General features: G+C 43.7%; 1 protein-coding gene across 1 annotated transcript in view; it reads left to right on the top strand.

Moving 5' to 3' along the window:
* LOC140191902 (growth/differentiation factor 11-like) overlaps positions 1–18,545 on the top strand; it is a 29,357-nt gene extending 10,812 nt beyond the window's left edge. Inside the window, exons 2-3 of the mRNA XM_072249749.1 lie at positions 10,520–10,893; positions 18,165–18,545. Of these exons, the coding sequence (XP_072105850.1) occupies positions 10,520–10,893; positions 18,165–18,545 (755 nt within the window). The remainder of the gene's footprint in view (positions 1–10,519; positions 10,894–18,164) is intronic.
* The last annotated feature ends 405 nt before the right edge of the window (positions 18,546–18,950 follow it).

Raw genomic sequence — 18,950 nt, 5'->3', positions numbered from 1 at the left:
TACACAGGGTGTCTGTCTATCTTATCTGTGTAAATATTTCATTGTACTGAGAACAAAATTCGACAGACTTAAAGGGAATAATGTACAGAATAGGAACAGAATTAACTGAAGCAACTATATTAACCATCACGCCTTCATCGCCCCTTTCAGCATTCTGAAGTGAATACCTTCACAGTTCCCTAGTTAAGTAATCTCTCTGTACATCACAGAAAGGAAACAGGCTCTCCAGCCCACTGAGTCCACGCCAACCACTAAGCACCTATATTTACATTAACCTCCCTACATTCCCACCAACCCCTCCAGGTTCTACCCATTGCCTACACGCTGGAGGCAATTCACAGTAGTCACTCAGCCTACCGACCCAGATGGCTCTGGGCTGTGGAAGGAAACCAAGGTACCCAGAGGAAACCCATTGTTTAGTGTGCTGATCTTTATTTTCTTCCCTGTAAGATGTTTAAAATTTTTAAAAAGGCTTTTACTTCATGGACTGCTGTGGCAGAATACTACAATCTGTCTGGTGGCTCAAGCAGCCTGCCAATATCTTGTCATTGGCCTCCATGGATCCCTGACCCCCAAAGGCAAGGTCTACTGCACAGGGCCACTCCAAGTTCAGCAGCAAACGCCGTCCCTCTACCACTGGCAGGGAAAGGAGAGGCATTGTGTAAGGTGCACATTACTGGGTTAATTATTCAGAGGCTCTCAGAATTTATATTCAGTTTAAATCTGAGAATGCTGCTCTTAGTCATAGTGACCTTGAATCTGCTGGGTTGCATAAAAACCCAAATATTCTTCTTTCAGGAAAACAATGTGCTGTCCCTGTCTGGTCTGGCCTGTCTATATATAACCTTCATTCCACAAAAAAAAACCCCTGCAATGCCAATGGACAGTCAAAGCCTTCCACTGTACGAGTAAATATAAAGGTTCATTTCGGGTGAATTTAGGCAGCAGGGTTTCCATTTTAAAAAAAAACAGTGCGTCAAATAACCTTTTGGAGTTGCTTAAAAGGGTTCTTGCCCTTTCTACATTGTGAAGTGTTTGTTTGCAGTTGGAGCCAAATCCTTTGGGAAGCAGATGATGTTATGTTGGGACAGAAATATGGGGTTGTGACCCCTGTCTGTTAGGACAGGGCCACTTAACTGCAAATGGGTTTGGACTGCAGCTGACTAACTGCCCTATGGCCACAGGACACTATTAAATAGAAAAGCACATAATGGGCAATGCAAATCCCAGTGCAATTCTCCACAGCTGTGAGTTTGACAAGATCAGCTCTTCATAACATGAAAACAGTAGGTATTAAAATCATGTTATTTTGAATTTCATTTTTAAGGATCATTAGTTAATACTGAATGTTCCTGCTTCCAAAACGTATTCTTTAATTCAGCACAAGGCTTAACAGTGTATTGAACTGCCTGTCTCTTTTTACAAAAACACAATTTTATTATTTTAATTGATGGCTTAGATTTCTTGCAATTGTTCCTCTGTGAGCCCGCAGTAATGCACAGCTGCAATTTTTAAATCTTTTAATAAGTATGTGCCTCTGTGGTCCTCTCCACTCCTGGGTGCAGTTCCCTGCTATGTCAGTCCCTCCTCATTTGTGTTCTTCGAGCTGCAAGTATGAGCCAGGGTCTCTGCCCTGCTCTGGCTAACACTCAGTGGGAATCTAACCTGGGACTCTTGGAGCCTGCATGGTTCAGCTCAGCCAGCTGATGTACTGGGTGCGAAGGGGCAGTGGGAGGCTCTGGCTTTGCTCTCCAAGTTGCTGTTTGAGCTTTGCATTTAATATTTAGTCGCCTCGTATCCAGGTCCCCTCACTGCCAACTTCATAGTTAGCAATAACAACCAACAGTTTAAACTGAAGGCCAAAATTAATATTAAAATGAAAACAGAAACAAGTAGATTTGGAATAAAGTCCAAGAAGTGATTCTATTATGGGTTTTATACAAACTCTCTAAACTCAGAAGGAAGAACTACGTAGGCAAACAACCTCAAATAAAGTGCCAAGAAAAAATAGGAATATAGGAAAATAAACAAGAACTTTTACAATGTCTTCAGGGCTTCTTAACCAATGTATAAGTAGCCCAACAAGTAAGGAATCACTATTGCTCTAATAATAGAGAATTAAACAGAGCAGATAGGAGAAGTGTATGGGGAACATGAAAGCAATAGTGATCACAACATAAGAAGATTTAATTTAATAATTGACAATGACATAAATAAGACAAAGACCATAATAATAAAATGGAGACAATAGATCAGGGAAGGTAAACAGGAAATAAATATTTTTCAAGTAGTCAGAGGAGCAGTGGTAAATATTTGGAAATGCTTAAGTATTTGAAAGGGTGTAATATGTTAAGTATATTTATATGCCAGCATTTTATAACATATTAGAAGGTTTTTGAATTAGAGGGATTGATTCTAAAAAGAAATCAGCAAATGGGGTCCTACAAAGGAAGGAACGAAGCCAAGAGATTAAAGTCCAAACTGAACAAAAGGTACAAAAGTACTTAAAATGAATAAAGCATTTGATACAGAGGAAATAACTTATAAAATGATATGAAGGAGAAATTATTAGATCAAATCAAAAAAACTGTCAGTCCGGCACAGGCTGGTACCCCCCACCCCCACCACAGTCACAGTCTCCATCCATCTAACAGGAGTCACTCATTTCCAACTCATCACCTGCAGCCTATTTAAACCCACCTCTCATCCGCAGTCCGTTGTTCACTCATCAAACCAGCCATTCTCAACCAGTTGCTCCTAGCCTTCAGTTACCTTGTCAAGTATCTGTTCTCTCTTGCCTTGTGGCCCCTCGTGGCTTCTTATTTTGAAGTTTTTTTTATGAAAGAGATTGCTCACCGATAAACCATCTCCGCTGCCCTGTGTCTGGGTCAGGCCTCTTCCACATTTCCTGAAATTATAAGGATGCATCAGGATTTTGACCACCCGAGACGTGGAAACGAGGCAGTGGATCAGATATTTCACCTACATCAAGGCTTATGCTCTGTGGTGGTTTACACCATGGAATTTCGGGCCCTCTCGCAGAGTGCAGCTGGAATATGGAAGTACTGCTGGCCCATTACCATCATGGCCTCTCAGACGAGCTGTCTACCCGGGAGATGCTCACCGACCTCGAAAACCTCATCACCCTAGCTCTCCATATTGACAAGCGTCTTATGGAAAGACCCTCAATCGTCAGCCAAAACCCTGGTTCCCAGGACTATTTCAGGCTGCAGGACCCTCATCAGCAACACCCCTGGAACCCATGCAGTTAGGGAGAGCTCCCTTAACCCCCCAAGAGTGGGACTGTCAGTGGAGAAACAACTTGTGTGTTTATTGCAGAGTAGGCAATCACCCACACATCAAATGTTCACTCTGTTCAAGAACCAGCACCACCAGGTAGAGAGGAGGAACCTTCTATCTGGTAATCTCCTCCCAGTCCCTTGCTGAGTTGGGGACCCTCCAGCTGGACCACCTGCCTGCACCCTCAGAGGAATTCACCCCGTTAATCCATGGAGGCAGAGGAAATCCTTGACCTCACCGAATTCCCGCAGGAATACCACGATATAGCCATCACCTTCGGTAAAAGGTAAGCCAGACCATGCTGCCACACAGACCATGTGACTGGGTGATTGACCTCCTCCCCAGCACCATCCCTCCCTGAAGTCATCTGTTCTCCCCTCCTGGGACCCAAGCCATGAGTGACTACATCAAGGTGCTACAGCACGGCTTCATTCACTCGCCTTTAAGTGGGCCTTGGAGAAATGGTGAATTGGCTGATGGGAAACACTGAGCCCTTCCTGATCTGGACTGACCACCAGGATCTCATACCCATTCAACAGATCCACCAACTCGACCCATGTTGAGCTCGCTGGGCCGTCTTCTTTGAGCAATTCAGCTTCACCGTCTTCTACTGACCTGGCTCTAATAGCGCACTAAGGTGGATGCCCTATCATGACAGTTTGACCCAGTGGAAATGGAGACCGACCCTCAGCCCATCATTCCATCCTGCCAGCTCCTCGCCCTGATCGTCTGGGACCTTGAGAACCAGATCTGTCAGGCTCTGCAGCACAAGGCTGCTCCGGGAAACACACCTGACAGCTGCATGTGCGCACTGGCGACAGTGTACTCTGAGGCACTCCAGTGCGTCCACTCCTCACCCTTTTTGGTCATCCAGGTGCATGATGGACTCTTGACCTCCTGTGATGCCAGTTCTGGTGGCTCACCATGATCACAGATGTACCTCAGTTCGTCACTGCCTGCCCTCAATGTGCCCAGTCCAATTCCAGCAGACCTCTGGGTTCCTGCCCATCCCTCGATGCCCATAGTCCCACATTGCCATAGATTTCATCACAGGTTTGCCACATGCCGATGGGGCCACAGTGATCATGATGACGATGGATCAGTTCTCCAAGGCAGTCCACTTCATCGCTCTCTCCAAACTTCCATCAGACACTGAGATTGCAGACCTGGTTCTCCAACATGTAGTTCACCTCCACAGCATCCCCCAGGACATTTTGTCAGAGCGATGCCCACAATTCATCTCCCATTGCTCCCTCCTTGGCACCTCAGTGAATTTTTCCTTTGGCTATCATGCACAGAACAATGGGCAAATCAGAAAGAGCTAATCAGTAAGTGGAGAAGTTTCTGTGATACTTCACCTCCTCGAACCCTTCCACATGGAAGAAGTATTTGCTCTGGGCTGAACTGTCCCCACAATCTACACATCTCCTCTGCCACAGGTATGTCACCCTTTGAAGTGCTTTATGGCTACCAACCCCCATTATTCCCATTGGAGGAGCCAACAGTGGAGGCCACATCCACCAGGATCCTGGATCACCACTGCTGGAATGCTTGGAGGGCCATCCTAGCCGCCATCTATGCCTACTGCCGCCAGGCCATCTGCTGTTGAAGTCCAGCCAGAATACTCCGGCCTTGGGGCTGTGTCTGGCTGTCCACCCAAGATCTTTTCCCTACGCACCATCTCTCACAAGCTCTCGTCCTGCTTCATATATCCAGTCATTTTTCCATCTCCAGTTGCCACAGTCCCTTAGGATCACAGCTACCTTCCATGTGTCCTGCCTCAAGCCTGTTGTCCATGGGCTACTCAACCCACTCAAGCCTGCACCTCTGGAACCTAGGATGGTGGAAGGTAGTCCAGTGTACACGGTTCACTGGTTAATGAATTCATGTTGTCATGGACGGGGTGTGCAGTCGACTGTGAAGGGTACAGCTCAGAGGAGAGGTCTTGACTGCCATCCAGTTTCATCTTGTCATCTTGGATCCATTGCTCATCAAGGAGTTCCACTGGACCCATCCAGATTGTCCTGGACTGTCAGGCGACAGCCATGGAAGTTTGGGGGTGGTGGTGGTGGTGATGGTGGGGGGGGGGGGTCCTGTCAGGCCTGCCCAGGCAGGCATCTCCAAGTCTCCGTCCAGCTAACAGGAATCACCTGTCACTGATTTCCAACTCGTCACCTGCAGCCTATTTAAACCCAGCTCAACCTGTGGCTCTTAGCCTTCAGTTATCTGTTCTCTCTTGTTTTGTGGCCCCTCGTGGCCTGTTATTTTGCAGTTAATTATTAAAGTTACTGCTCATTGCTAAATCATCCCCACTGCTCTGCTTTTGGGTCAAACCTCTTCTACATTTCCTAACAAAAAAAAAAGCAAGATAATAAAGTATTTGATGGACATGTAAATAATAAAGGGAAAATCAGTAACCAAGCAGGGTCACAAAAGGAAGGACAAGTAAAATCAATCACAGGCAAGGACAGCAAAGCAATAGATGGAACTTTGATGCTGTTGTTAACAATGGGACCATGGAGTGAGATAGAAACATAAATAAAACCTATAGCACAATACAGGCCCTTCGGTCCACAAAACTGTGCCGATCAAGATCAAAAGATGAAAAGATCAAAAAGGTAGTTAAAGAAACTTAAGATAGAAAAGAGGATATCATTGATTAACACGAAGAGAACATAGCAGAGGAATTGTTAATGCATATTTAGAAATTCCTTAGAAAGGGAGAGTGTCTGAGAGCTGGTGGATAGCTAATGTGATTCCTACATTCGTAATGGGAGTCTAGAGCAAGTCCATAAGAACTAAAAAAGCCAGTTAGGCTCACATTGCTACTAGGAAATTAAATTTTCTGAAATGTGTAACAGAAACATATAGAAACAAAAAATGCAACCAAAAATCAAATAGTCGGTAAAGGTTTCAAACTTCCTGAATTCTTCATGTGACAGTCAAGGGTATTGTAGCCATGGAAAATTAGCTTCGCCCAAATTGAGAACTAGCTACAGATGCTTTTCAGGCAAGATAAAGATGGAGATTGATAAAGGAAAGGTGTTGGGAGAGGGTGGCAAGATCGCTACAGACTATCATAGCTGAGTAGAGTGTTGCCAGAAGATGAACAAACAAGGTGAGGTGTGATACCAGGATACCAGGTGCTCACTGATCTCTCTCAAGTGAGCCAAGGCTGGGGAAGTTCATGTTGTGCAAAAGAACTCAGAGTACTCAGGCAGAGGGTAATAGGAAAGCAAACATGGAGGCAAATTTCTGAGATGTGGGAAAGCAGTTTGGTTCACTAATGTCCTTATCCAGCTTGGGCTGCGGGCAACTCCAAAGTGGATGACTCTCAACTACCCTTCTTAGTTTAGAGGCAATTAAGAGCAGACAATAAACGCTGGCACTGTTAACAACATCAGCGTCTCATGAATGATTCTTTGTATTGCAATCAGAAATAATTGGATGGGATGTTAATCACTCTAACGGGCAGAACCAGTGTAAAATAGAGAAAGGGTGCAGTAAGCCTACAATGGAATGAGGAGTATTTTCATCAGTATAGAAAACTCAAAGAATGGTGCAAAAGGGGAAAAAAAAGATCGTAAAAGCAGACAACGTATTTACTTGTAGATATACAGTTCTCCCATGGTGTGGTTTATAATGAATTGGAGATAATACAGGAACTGAGTGTGAAACAAATAGGATCATCACACATAAGCAAGCCACTTAGAGAAGGTCTTGACAGTGCTTGTTAGGAAGAGAAGATTAGACTTGACAGTTCTGCCCCACATTCATAGATTCAGCCAAGCCTTTCTAACTCTATTATAATGATAATATCAACCCAATCAAATGGATTTCTTTCAGTCCAGCGCTAAAATAGTGGAGAATGGAAAATCTAGACTCTGCCAGGTGAAGAAAAGGCTGCTTGAGGGACATTGCAAGGTACCTCTGGCAGAGACAGTCTCTTCAGGAGAACCGAGAAATAAGCCTTCCCTCCTGTTCAACGACCATGAGATCCAGGGGCATGTTGCTAGAGGAGCTGCCAGGCTGTGATCCATCATGCCTTAAGCAGAAGCTTCAATGTGAATTAATACCAGCTGAATTATTGTGTTTCATCCTGGAAACAGAGGATTGGACTTAAGGTCCAATATGCCCTCATTCCCCACACAGAGCTCCCTCTTATGGAAACTACCAAATGAGGGGACGACATAAAAACTCAAGGAACAGAAGCAGTAAGAGGCACTCAGTACGATCATGGCTGATCTTTTAGCTCAGCACCATTTTCCTGCACTAAGTTCATATCTCATCACTCCTTAATACCTGACAATCTATTGATCTATCTTGAACATGCTCAGTAATTGGTAAAGAACTTCAGAGGTTCACCATTGTCTCCTCGTCTCTGTTCTGAAAAGATGACCCATAATTTCAAACTCTGAACACCACTCCCCCCCGCCCCCCCAGTGGAGCAGTCTTCTTTCACTCTGGTGGACTAGATTCACAATGTGCTCTCCTCTATACTGTAGAAACCAAGCACAAATTGGATGACCACTTCGCAGAGCACCCGCATTCAATTTGCAGGAGTGATGCAGAGCTTTCTGTTGCCTGCCACTTGAATTCCCTGTCCCACTCCTGTCTGACCTATTGGGCTCTGAGCTCCTGCACTGTTACAGTGAAGCCCAGTGCAAGCTGGAGGAACAGACGCTCATTGTCTGTCTGGGAGCGTTTCAGCCTTCTGCAGCCAGTACTCGATTCTACAACTTCAAGTCCTTTTCTTTCTCTGTCTATATTAGTCGCCCATCTTTAGAGCCATAGAGTTATCGCCATGGATACAGGCCCTGCAGCCCAACTCATCTATACCAACCAAGATTTCCATCTCAGCTCATCCCATGCATGTGCTTGCATTTGGCCCATAACCCTCTGAACCTTTCCTACCCATGCACTGTTCAAATGTCTTAAATGTTGTAACTGTGCCCATTTCTACATTCCTCTGGTTCCATTACCCACCACCCTCTGTAAGGAAAAAGCTTCCTTTTAAATATTTCCTCTCACCTTAAGTCCATGCCCTCTGGGTTTATTCTCCCCTACTCTGGGGAAACAATTGGCCATCCACCTTATCTAGGCTCCTCATGATACAGTTTATGCTTCAGGCCAATGACTTTTCATCAAAACACATCTGGTGTCCTGCTGTCTTGACGTGATTAGCGCTTCCATTAATGAGCCTTACTCCTGAGACGATCGATTCTATTGACGCAAAACCGCTCAGTACACATCATTTACTGGTGTTGCTGGTAATGGGTGTACAAGTGACAAAAAAATTTGGTAATCTTATACCCAAGATATTCAAAATGAGGCCACCTTACATCGTTACTGTAATATCCCAATCATTTTGCATCCCCCTGCCATTTTTCTTCATTGTACCTTTCAGATAAAATTCTTAAAACAGAAAATATAATGATCAATACTTACTGATTAATGCTCCAGTTTCTTAGTATCTGACAGATTTTCTGCTGTAACTTCATGCATTTCCACAAATAAGGAATCTTCCATTACTCCACCACCCTGCAGTGAGGCATCCTCGGTAAGATGGCATCACTGTACCCAAGTGACCATCCCTACGAAACACCTTTGTGGCTCACGATGATTAAATTGCTTTTCAAATAAAGTATTTATTTGGTCTAAGTGCGAAATGCTGGTAGTTTCACATGGAAGCAGAGCCAACACCAGGTGGAACCTAGTCCTACATCACTACAAAACAGTGAAGCAACAACTCTCATCTTAATGGGCTGGAATTCAATTTTAGGAGGGTGTGTTGCTCAAATTTTATTTTATTTATTTGCTCTTGGGAGGTAGATAACGCTAGTAAAGCTGGCATTTATTGGGTATCTCTCATTTCCATCTTGGCCATTTCAGAGTGGACAACCATATTGATGGGTCTGGAGTCACATATTAACCAGATGGGGTAAGGATGGCAGATTCCTTTCCCTGAAGGATATTAGTGAACCAGATGGATTTTTACAACAACATTAATTTAATGGTTGCTATTATTGATTTTATCTTAACAAGAAATTTAATGCTTATTTAATGACAGCTTTAAGTTCGTCGGCTAATATGTTGAGATTCATCCTGTCACTGGCGTACTTCCAGATTCTAGTTCAGTAATTTAGCTACCATAAAACCATAGAAACACAGTGCATAACAACTGCTTTTTATTTCACTTTGTAAAGGTACACTCTGAGTAGAGAGACAACTTTGTGATCAGTTTGGTTTCCGTTAAAAGTGACATTTTTTTCTTAACTAACCGTCTATTCTCTTTCACAGCATAAAACTGAATTCAGTGCTTAGGTCAAAGTTCCAAACAGCCAATTATATTAGTTAGCTGCAAATGTTTCAATCATATATGTATCAGCTGGTGATGAAACTGTCTAATCAAATGAACTAATTTGCTTCAATTCTACCCAACCAGATATGTATCAATTCCATCAGCCAAGTGTACTATTGGCTATGAATCCAATCATGGATGTGTTAGTTGGTTACAATCCTGCCCTATTAGTTATATACTAGTGGCTTTAATTCTATCCAAGCAGATATATATGAGCTGGTAATGATTCTATCAGTCAAAATTATTAGTTGCCTCTAATTCTATCCAGTCACGTGTACCAGTTCCCTGAGATTTTATCCAATCAGACACACATTAGTCGGAAATGATGCTTTGCTGCACGCTTAACTGCTCGGTGGGTGGGGGTGGGGTGTGCCGTTGCTTTGTTGCTGGTGGGGGAGGGGGATCGTTGCTCTGCTGCTGCTTGTGCGTGGGAGGGGGGAGCTGGGGGGGGGCTTCAGGGTTCTAACGTTTAACTGTCGTTCATTCTTTGGGGCACTCCTCTGTTTTTGTGGATGTTTGCAAAGAAGAATTGTTTCAGGATGCATATTGTATACATTTCTCTGACATTAAATGTACCCATTAAAACCCATTGAAATGATCATAACCAATCAAGCATACCAGTTGGTAAGATTCTATGTAATCAAATATTTAATTGCTTCAATTTATCTAGTCATATACGTATGTATTTTTGACTTCCATTCTTTCTAATCACTTGTATGAGTTGCTACAATTCTATCCAATCAGATATGGGTTAGCTGTCTATAACACTATCCAAATTTACTAGATGGCTACAGTTCTATCCAACCAGATATGTATTAGTTGGCTTTGATTCTGTTTCTTGATTTGTTCTTTTTGTAGCTGACCCCTGTGTCCAAGTGGATGGGAGTCCAAAATGTTGCTTTTTTAAATTTAGCCCCAAAGTCACATTTACAAATGTGGTGCGAGCTCACCTGTGGGTTTACCTGCGACCAGTACTGCACACCTCCACGGTGTATCTGCAGATCCTCAGGCTGAAACCTGTGACGGAAAAGGGCAGCAGGCACTCGCGGATCCGATCCTTAAAAATAGACATGGACTCCCGCAATGGGCGCTGGCAAAGCATCGACTTTAAGCACGTGCTGCAGAACTGGTTCAAGCAACCGCACACCAACTGGGGTATTGAGATCAACGTCTTTGATATGGATGGGAATGACTTGGCCATCACATCTCCAGGAAATGGAGAGAAGGGACTGGTAAGTACGGTTCACGTTACGTCCTGTGTTAAGGAGGCACAGGTATTCCTGGTTTACAGAGAAACCCACACAAATAGAGCCCATGATTAGTGACTGAAGACAGCATTATTAAGCATCTAATGGGAGGACAGTTGGTAAATGGCGATAATTGGAAAAGAGCTAAAGAAAAAGATGCTGCTGGAGTGAATATTTTTTTACATGGTAGGAGATTAATAATTGCTGCTGTACAGAGGGATGTGGGTGTGGTGGTTCATAAGACACAAAGGTAACAGGTAGCCAGAGTAAGCAATGATGAAGACAAATGGTGTGTTGCCTCTATTGCAAGGGGGTTTAGAGTGCAAGAGTAAGGAGATTGGACAGAACTTTGATAAGACTTCCTTTGGAAGTTCTGCGTGGAGTTTTGGTCTCTATACCCAAATGCTGGTCTACGGGTCTGCCCAGAGTAGATTTACTGGATGGATGACTGAAATAAGGAGGTTGTACTATGAAGAAGGAATAAAATTGCTCTAAAAATCAATGGAGTGAGCAGAGATCTCATTGAGACATGAAAGATTTTCAGAGAAACTACCAAAGATAATCAGAGGCTGTTTCCTCTGAGTGGAGAGGCTTGACCTGGGGGCAGAGTCTCTGGAGAAAGGGCAGACTCTTTAGTATGAACGTGAGGAGGAATTTCTTCATTCAGATCTCCCCCACCAGAGTCTGTGTGTCCTCAGTCACTGAGCATGTGCAAAGCTGAAACTTGTACGTTTATGGGCACCAAGGGTATAGCAGGTTATGGGCACTGGATGGGGAAGTAGATTTTAGGTACGTGATTTACCATGACCTTACTAAATGTCAGAGCAGGCTTGAGGGCTGAACAGCTTGCTCCTACTCTTACTTTGAACATTTTGAAAGACGTTGGCTGGCAGAATTATTGTGAGGGCAGAGATTGATATTCCAGTTTGGATGGATGAGAGGCCATCTCACTTAAAAGGTACTCGTGGCTTGGCAGGTGAGATGTTTCTCCTGCCTCAGGTTTTTAGAACCAGGGATCAAAGTCTCAAAATAAGGAGAACAGACAAGAAGAAAATTCTGCACCCAGAGAGTGGTAAGTCTTTGGAACATTCTCCCCAGGAGGGCTGTTGAAGCTTGGTTGCTGAATATATTCAACAGAGAGTGATAGATTTTTGAACATTTAAGAAGTTGCTGTGGGAAACTGGGTCTGAGGCAAAAGATCATCTTTACTCTGACAAAGCAAACAGGTTGTTTTTGAAAAGCTCACTCCTGCATCTATCTTTTCTGTTCTTATCATGGCTGAGTTTTTTTTCCAATAGCTTACCACTGTCAAAATCTATTTAATTGTTCTGAAGGGAAATTGGCACTGGAGTGCTGACTGGTGCAATGTGCCTGCTCTCTGGACTTGTTATGTGCCACAGAACCTGTGCAAAGCACATCCCGAGGATCCAGTTGCTTCGCTGTTAAGTTCAGTGGGTTGTCCAATTTCCTCAACACCCCAACTCTCCTCAGCAGTCCATCTTTCTCTCAAGGGATATTAAGGAGGCATAAACTGTTCTCCCAAACACTTTTCAGAGTATAAAAGTTGCTTTGAGATCTCTCATTTTTGGAAAGAGAATGCGAAGAGCGCAAAGGGGAGAAACAAACAGTTTCAGCCAGCTAAACCTCTCCCATGATTGCTAATCTTGCCTTGCAAGGTGACCATGGTAGGTGGGGTGAGAAATGGAAGTGATACAGTCATGGGGAAAGCTCACCGTTGTAAAGTTGTGGCGATGCAGCAGGCCCTTTAACCTCAGCACCACAGTTAAATCTGACATCGCCAGTCATTTTTCTTCGTGCAATGTGTGGAAGCTTGCTATGCGCAATTGGCTGCTGCAATTTTGAACAGCTTTAGGACAGCTGAAGTCGCAAAAGGTGCTATAAAAGTGCTTTTTGTTTATAATTGCTGAAAGCTCTTTGCGTTCATCAGTTTGCTTTGCTTTCTGTTATAATTGTGACTGGCTGGAATATGCTCATGACCTTCCACTCCTGCAGGCGTTTGATTGATAACAAGGTATAGCTTGCCAATGGTTTACTTGCAGATGAAATTAAAACCTGACCTGGCCTGTGGAGATATTTGTTTTTCATACCTGATCAACTATAGCCATAAATAACAAGTTCAAATGTACTATTGATCGTGTGATAGTGGAAGTCATTTTTGGAAGGCAGTTGGAAAGAAGGCCTTGCTGTCGCAAAGTACAGAGTCAGCCTGAGCTAACCCAACCAGAACCTAAATATATGACCAGAACATTACCTGCTCCAACCCAACCTGAGCACAACTTTTAGCTCCTATAAGACTCTACTTGTGTGACCAGGATCAATTGGCTACTTTGCAAACATGAGCCCAAGGAAATGAGCCTTGTAAGCAGTTTAGCCAAGAATGAGCTGGACCTGAGCCCACTGGTTCTGTGTCCACTTTACCCTCCCTCCCCTCCCACCCCCTTTCTCCTTACTGTAGTCAAACTTGTCACTCAGGTGCATTGCAGTCTTGATTTCCTGCTTCCATCCTCAGCTCTCATTGTGTCAAGCTATATTTACATCAACGTCCCTACCCCACAGGACCACTGAGAACTCATTTCAGCAAACTCTCCCTGTCCAACTCACTGCACCCACTACTGACCTGGTTCTCTGTGCCAGTGTCCCTGGCACCTCCTTCTAGACGTCTGCTCACTTGGGAAAAAAGAATAGCCTTCACCACCTTACTGTGGACTGTCACGTTGACAACGTTGCCTTAATGGAAAGTAGGTCAGTGATAGCTTTCCCCAATACCAAGGCTGACTGATTTTCCCACTGTTTAGCTTCCTCTGCTTCTGTGGTAATCAATATCTCATCCTTGGTAATTTCATTCTCCATCTCACTTTATCAAGTTGTATCTTCAAGCTCAGTGCTTTCCTGCCCTTCTTTAATTTTCCATAAACTCAACATATGTTTAACTCATTTTCTGGATACCCAGAAAACTCTGCCTCTAAACCCTCAGCCAATTATCTGTGACGTCTGGACTTGCTACTCCAATGGACTCTGACTGACCTCTCTCAATCCAATGTCCAGAAAGCAAACTCTGCCGCCCCACATGTTATCATCCACCCACAGCCCTGTGTACATTGATACACACAAATCTGCAGCAGTTCAAGGAAGCAGCCGCTCACCACCACTTCAAGGACTTTTAAGGATGGATAATAAATGACTACCTTGCTAGCACCATCCAGATCCTGAAAATTAGGTCAAAAGATGCAATAGGAAGTGGCTGTTAGGTGTACATAAACTTTAATAGAAACATAGAAAACCTACAGCACGATACAGGCCCTTCGGCCCACAAAGCTGTGCTGAATATGTCCTTACCTCAGAAATTACCTAGGGTTACCTATAGCCCTCTACTTTTCTAAGCTCCATGTACCTATCCAGGAGTCTCCTAAAAGATCCTATCGTATCTGCCTCCACCACTGTTACTGGTGGCCCATTCCACGCACTCACCACTCTCTGCGTAAAAAACTTACCCCTGACATCTCCTCTGCACCTACTTCCAAGCACTTTAAAACTATGCCCTCTCGTGCTAGCCATTTCAGCTCTGGGAAAAAGCCTCTGACTATCCACACAATCAATGCCTCTCATCATCTTATACACCTCTATCAGGTCACCTCTCATCCTCCGTCGCTCCAAGGAGAAAAGGCCAAGTTCACTCAGCCTATTCTCATAAGGCATGCTCCCCAATCCAAGCAACATCCTTGTAAATCTCCTCTGCACCCTTTCCATGGTTTCCACATCCTTCCTGTAGTGAGGTAACCAGAACTGAGCACAGTACTCCAAGTGGGGTCTGACCAGGGTCCTATATAGCTGCAACATTAACTCTCAGCTCCTAAACTCAATCCCACGATTGATGAAGGCCAATGCACCGTATGCCTTCTTAACCACAGAGCCAACCTGCGTAGCAGCTTTGAGCGTCCTATGGACTCGGACCCCAAGATCCCTCTGATCCTCCACACTGCCAAGAGTCTTACCATTAATACTATATTCTGCCATCATATTTGACCAACCAAAATGAACCATCTTACACTTATCTGGGTTGAACTCCATCTGCCACTTCTTAGCCCAGTTTTGCATCCTATCAATGTCCCACTATAACATCTGACAGCCCTCCACACTATCCACAACACCCCCAACCTTTGTGTCATCAGCAAATTTACTAACCCATCCCTCCACTTCCTCATCCAGGCCATTTATAAAAATCACAACGAGAAGGGGTCCCAGAACAGTTCCCTGAGGCACACCATTGGTCACGGACCACCATGCAGAATATGACCCATCTACAACCACTCTTTGCCTTCTGTGGCAAGCCAATTCTGGATCCACAAAGCAATGTCCCCTTGGATCCCATGCCTCCTGGCTTTCTCAGTAAGCCTTGCATGGGGTACTTTATCAAATGCCTTGCTGAAATCCATATACACTACACCTACTGCTCTACCTTCATCAATGTGCTTAGTCACACCCTCAAAAAATTCAATCAGACTTGTAAGGCATGAACTGCCTTTGACAAAGCCATGCTGACTATTCCTAATCATATTATGCCTCTCCAAATGTTCATAAATCCTGCCTCTCAGGATCTTTTCCATCAACTTACCAACCACTGAGGTAAGACTCACTGGTCTATAATTTCCTGGGCTATCTTTACGCCCTTTCTTGAATAAGGGAACAACATTCGCAACCTTCCAATCCTCCGGAACCTCTCCTGTCCTCATTGATGATGCAAAGATCATTGCCAGAGGCTCAGCAATCTCCTCCCTCACCTCCCACAGTAGCCTGGGGTACATCTTGTCTGGTCCCGGTGACTTTTCCAACTTGATGCTTTCCAAAAGCTCCAGAACATCCTCTTTCTTAATATCTACATGCTCAAGCTTTTCAGTCCACTGTAAGTCATCCCTACGATTGCCAAGGTCCTCTTCCGTAGTGAATACTGAAGCAAGGTACTCATTAAGTACCTCTGCTATCTCCTCCAGTTCCATACAGACTTCTCCACTGTCACACTTGATTGGTCCTACTCTCTCGTGTCTTATCCTCTTGCTCTTCACATACTTGTAGAATGCCTTGGGGTTTTCCTTAATCTTGTCCACCAAGGCCTTCTCATGGCCCCTTCTGGCTCTCCTAATTTCTTTCTTAAGCTCCTTCCTGCTAGCCTTATAATCTTCTAGATCTCTATCATTACCTAGTTTTTTTAAAAATCTTTCATAAGCTTTTCTTTTCTTCTTGACTAGACTTACAACAGCCTTTGTACACCACGGTTCCTCTACCCTACCATCCTTTCCCTGTCTCATTGGAATGTACCTATGCAGAACTCCACGCAAATATCCCCTGAACATTTGCCATATTTCTTCCATACATTTCCCTGAGAACATCTGTTCCCAATTTATGCTTCTAAGTTCCTGCCTGATAGCCTCATATTTCCCCTTACTCCAATTAAACACTTTCCTAACTTGTCTATTCCTTTCCCTCTCCAATGCTATGGTAAAGGAGATAGAATTGTGATCACTATCTCCAAATTGCTCTCCCACTGAGAGATCTGACATCTGACCAGGTTCATTTCCCAATACCAGATCAAGTACAGCCTCTCCTCTTGTAGGCTTATCTACATATTGTGTCAGGAAACCTTCCTGAACACACCTAACAGACTCCACCCCATCTAAACCCCTTGCTCCAGGGACTTGCCATTCGATATTTGGGAAATTAAAATCTCCCACCACGACAACTCTGTTATTATTACACCTTTCTAGAATCTGTCTCTTGATCTACTCCTCGAAGTCCCTGTTGCATTCTAACTGACAACTCAGTGGATATGAATTTTGACAACTTTTAAGTATGTAACTTTGAATTTGAAAAGCAAGTCTAAAATATCTGTGGCACATATTATTTAAACTATGGATTTAGGGCAAATTTATCAATGCACTTAAAATGGATGCTCGGGTTGGGTAAATTGCAGTAATAGACTTACTCTATGAATTTTAAGCATCTTTGAAATCTGCCTGTACATTCAAAAGGACTTAAATCTGAGAAATGACTTCCCATTGGCTTGTTGTGCACTTCTGTCATTTTCTAATTTTGTTCTAAACTTCCAGCATTTGGTTAATTTGCTTTTTTTTTAAAAAAACATCAAAACTACTACTGGATTTCCATAAATAGACTCAGCGAATTTCAGCCAATTTCTAGGAATCTGACTGCATTCTGATAATGTGCTTAAAATGGCTGCTTGTGGGAGGTGAATTTCATCCACACTTAAACTGGCTATAAAGTAACCTGTCAGTGCATTTAGAGCACCTGCTGGTTAAATATCAATACTGAGAGTGGTTTTTAAATTGCTATGAGGCTTATGAGATGGTTAACTGTGCATCAAAAATGCCCATGATCACTTAAAAAATTCTTGCACTATAAATAGTGCAAGTAGTGCAAATTAGAAGATGAATGTATGTACAATCAAAGATTCATGCAGCCCCTTCAGCCACCTCATCCATGATAGATGTGATGCTTAACTACACTAATCCCATTTGCTTGCAGTAGGCCTGAATTCCTCCACACCTCTCCTATCAAAACACTTGTCCAGTGCCTTTTAAATGTTGCACTAATACCTACAACATGAGGTCCCAACTCTTGTACTCAATATTATGGTCTTTGAAGGCCTACATACCAAATAATAGCTTCTTCATTACCCTATCCAACTGTGTCACCATTTTCAGGAAATAATGGACTTGCACCCTTTCTGTACATCCTAAAGTGTCTGCCATTTACTTTTTATGTCCTACTGGAATATGACTTCCCAAAGTGCATTACCTTACACTTGTCTGCATTAAATTTCATTTGCCACTGCTCTATCCAGCTTTCCAGCTGACCCATATTCCTCTGTATCCTGAGGCAACCACCTTCTTTGCCATCTACAGTTCCACCAATTTTGGTGTTTACTGGTCAGGTCATCTACGTTCTCGGTCACTTATATACATCATAAGCAACAGATGTCCCAGCACCGATCCCTATGGTACACCACTGATTTTCAGTCGGTAAAGCACAGTAGTATCAAGAGGACACCACTGGCAGAACAGCAGAGATGTTCCCTTGGTGTCCTGCCCTGAGCATTTATGTCTCTGGTTCCATATTTTGTCCTTTGTTCCACCATAGTAGAGAAGACTTAAGAGTTTTAATGACATGAAGAAAATGTATAGATACACTTGAATGAAAAAAACTCTCTCTCTTTTTGACAGCAACCATTTCTGGAAGTCAAAGTGGCAGAAACAAACAAACGCACCCGCCGAAACCTGGGGCTAGATTGTGACGAGCACTCCACAGAGTCCCGTTGCTGCCGCTTTCCGCTAACCGTTGATTTTGAGGCCTTTGGCTGGGACTGGATTATTGCTCCCAAACGATATAAAGCCAACTATTGCTCTGGTCAATGCGAGTACATGTTCATGCAGAAATACCCGCATACCCACCTGGTGCATCACGCCAATGCCCGAGGGTCAGCAGGCCCCTGCTGCACGCCAACCAAAATGTCGCCCATCAATATGCTTTACTTCAATGACAAGCAAGAGATCATCAACGGGCAAATCCCAGGCATGGTGGTTGATCGATGTGGCTGCTCCTAAAGCGAAAAAACAGCCAAATGTCTCCCCCCATCCCCCACCACTGAAACATTCACGATTCAAGAATGTGTCCAAACTATGCCATGCACTGTGCAATAAGGAGAGACAGACAGACAGAGAGAGACAGAGAGACAGATCTAGAGAGAGCTCGAGAGATATTCTTAGAGAGAGAGTGAGAAAGAGAGAACCTCATGCATCAGAAACATCCCCTGTAAAAAAAGCCATTTAATAACTAGGACTAACTGATCCCAGATCTCTGAGTTCCTCCTCTCTCCTAACCCCCAACTGCACAACTGAAACAGTAACCACTGATCACAATATCAGAGCAAATAATCTTGGAGGAGTTGCTGAGGCCACCAGTACCAGTGAAACGAATTATACTCAAAAGCAAAAGATAATTGGGATCAA

Source organism: Mobula birostris, chromosome X, assembly GCF_030028105.1.
Source record: "Mobula birostris isolate sMobBir1 chromosome X, sMobBir1.hap1, whole genome shotgun sequence".
In the NCBI taxonomy this organism is placed as follows: domain Eukaryota; kingdom Metazoa; phylum Chordata; class Chondrichthyes; order Myliobatiformes; family Myliobatidae; genus Mobula; species Mobula birostris.
The sequence above is the reverse complement of the archived record's forward strand: the minus strand, read 5'-3'. Positions and strand labels throughout refer to the sequence as shown.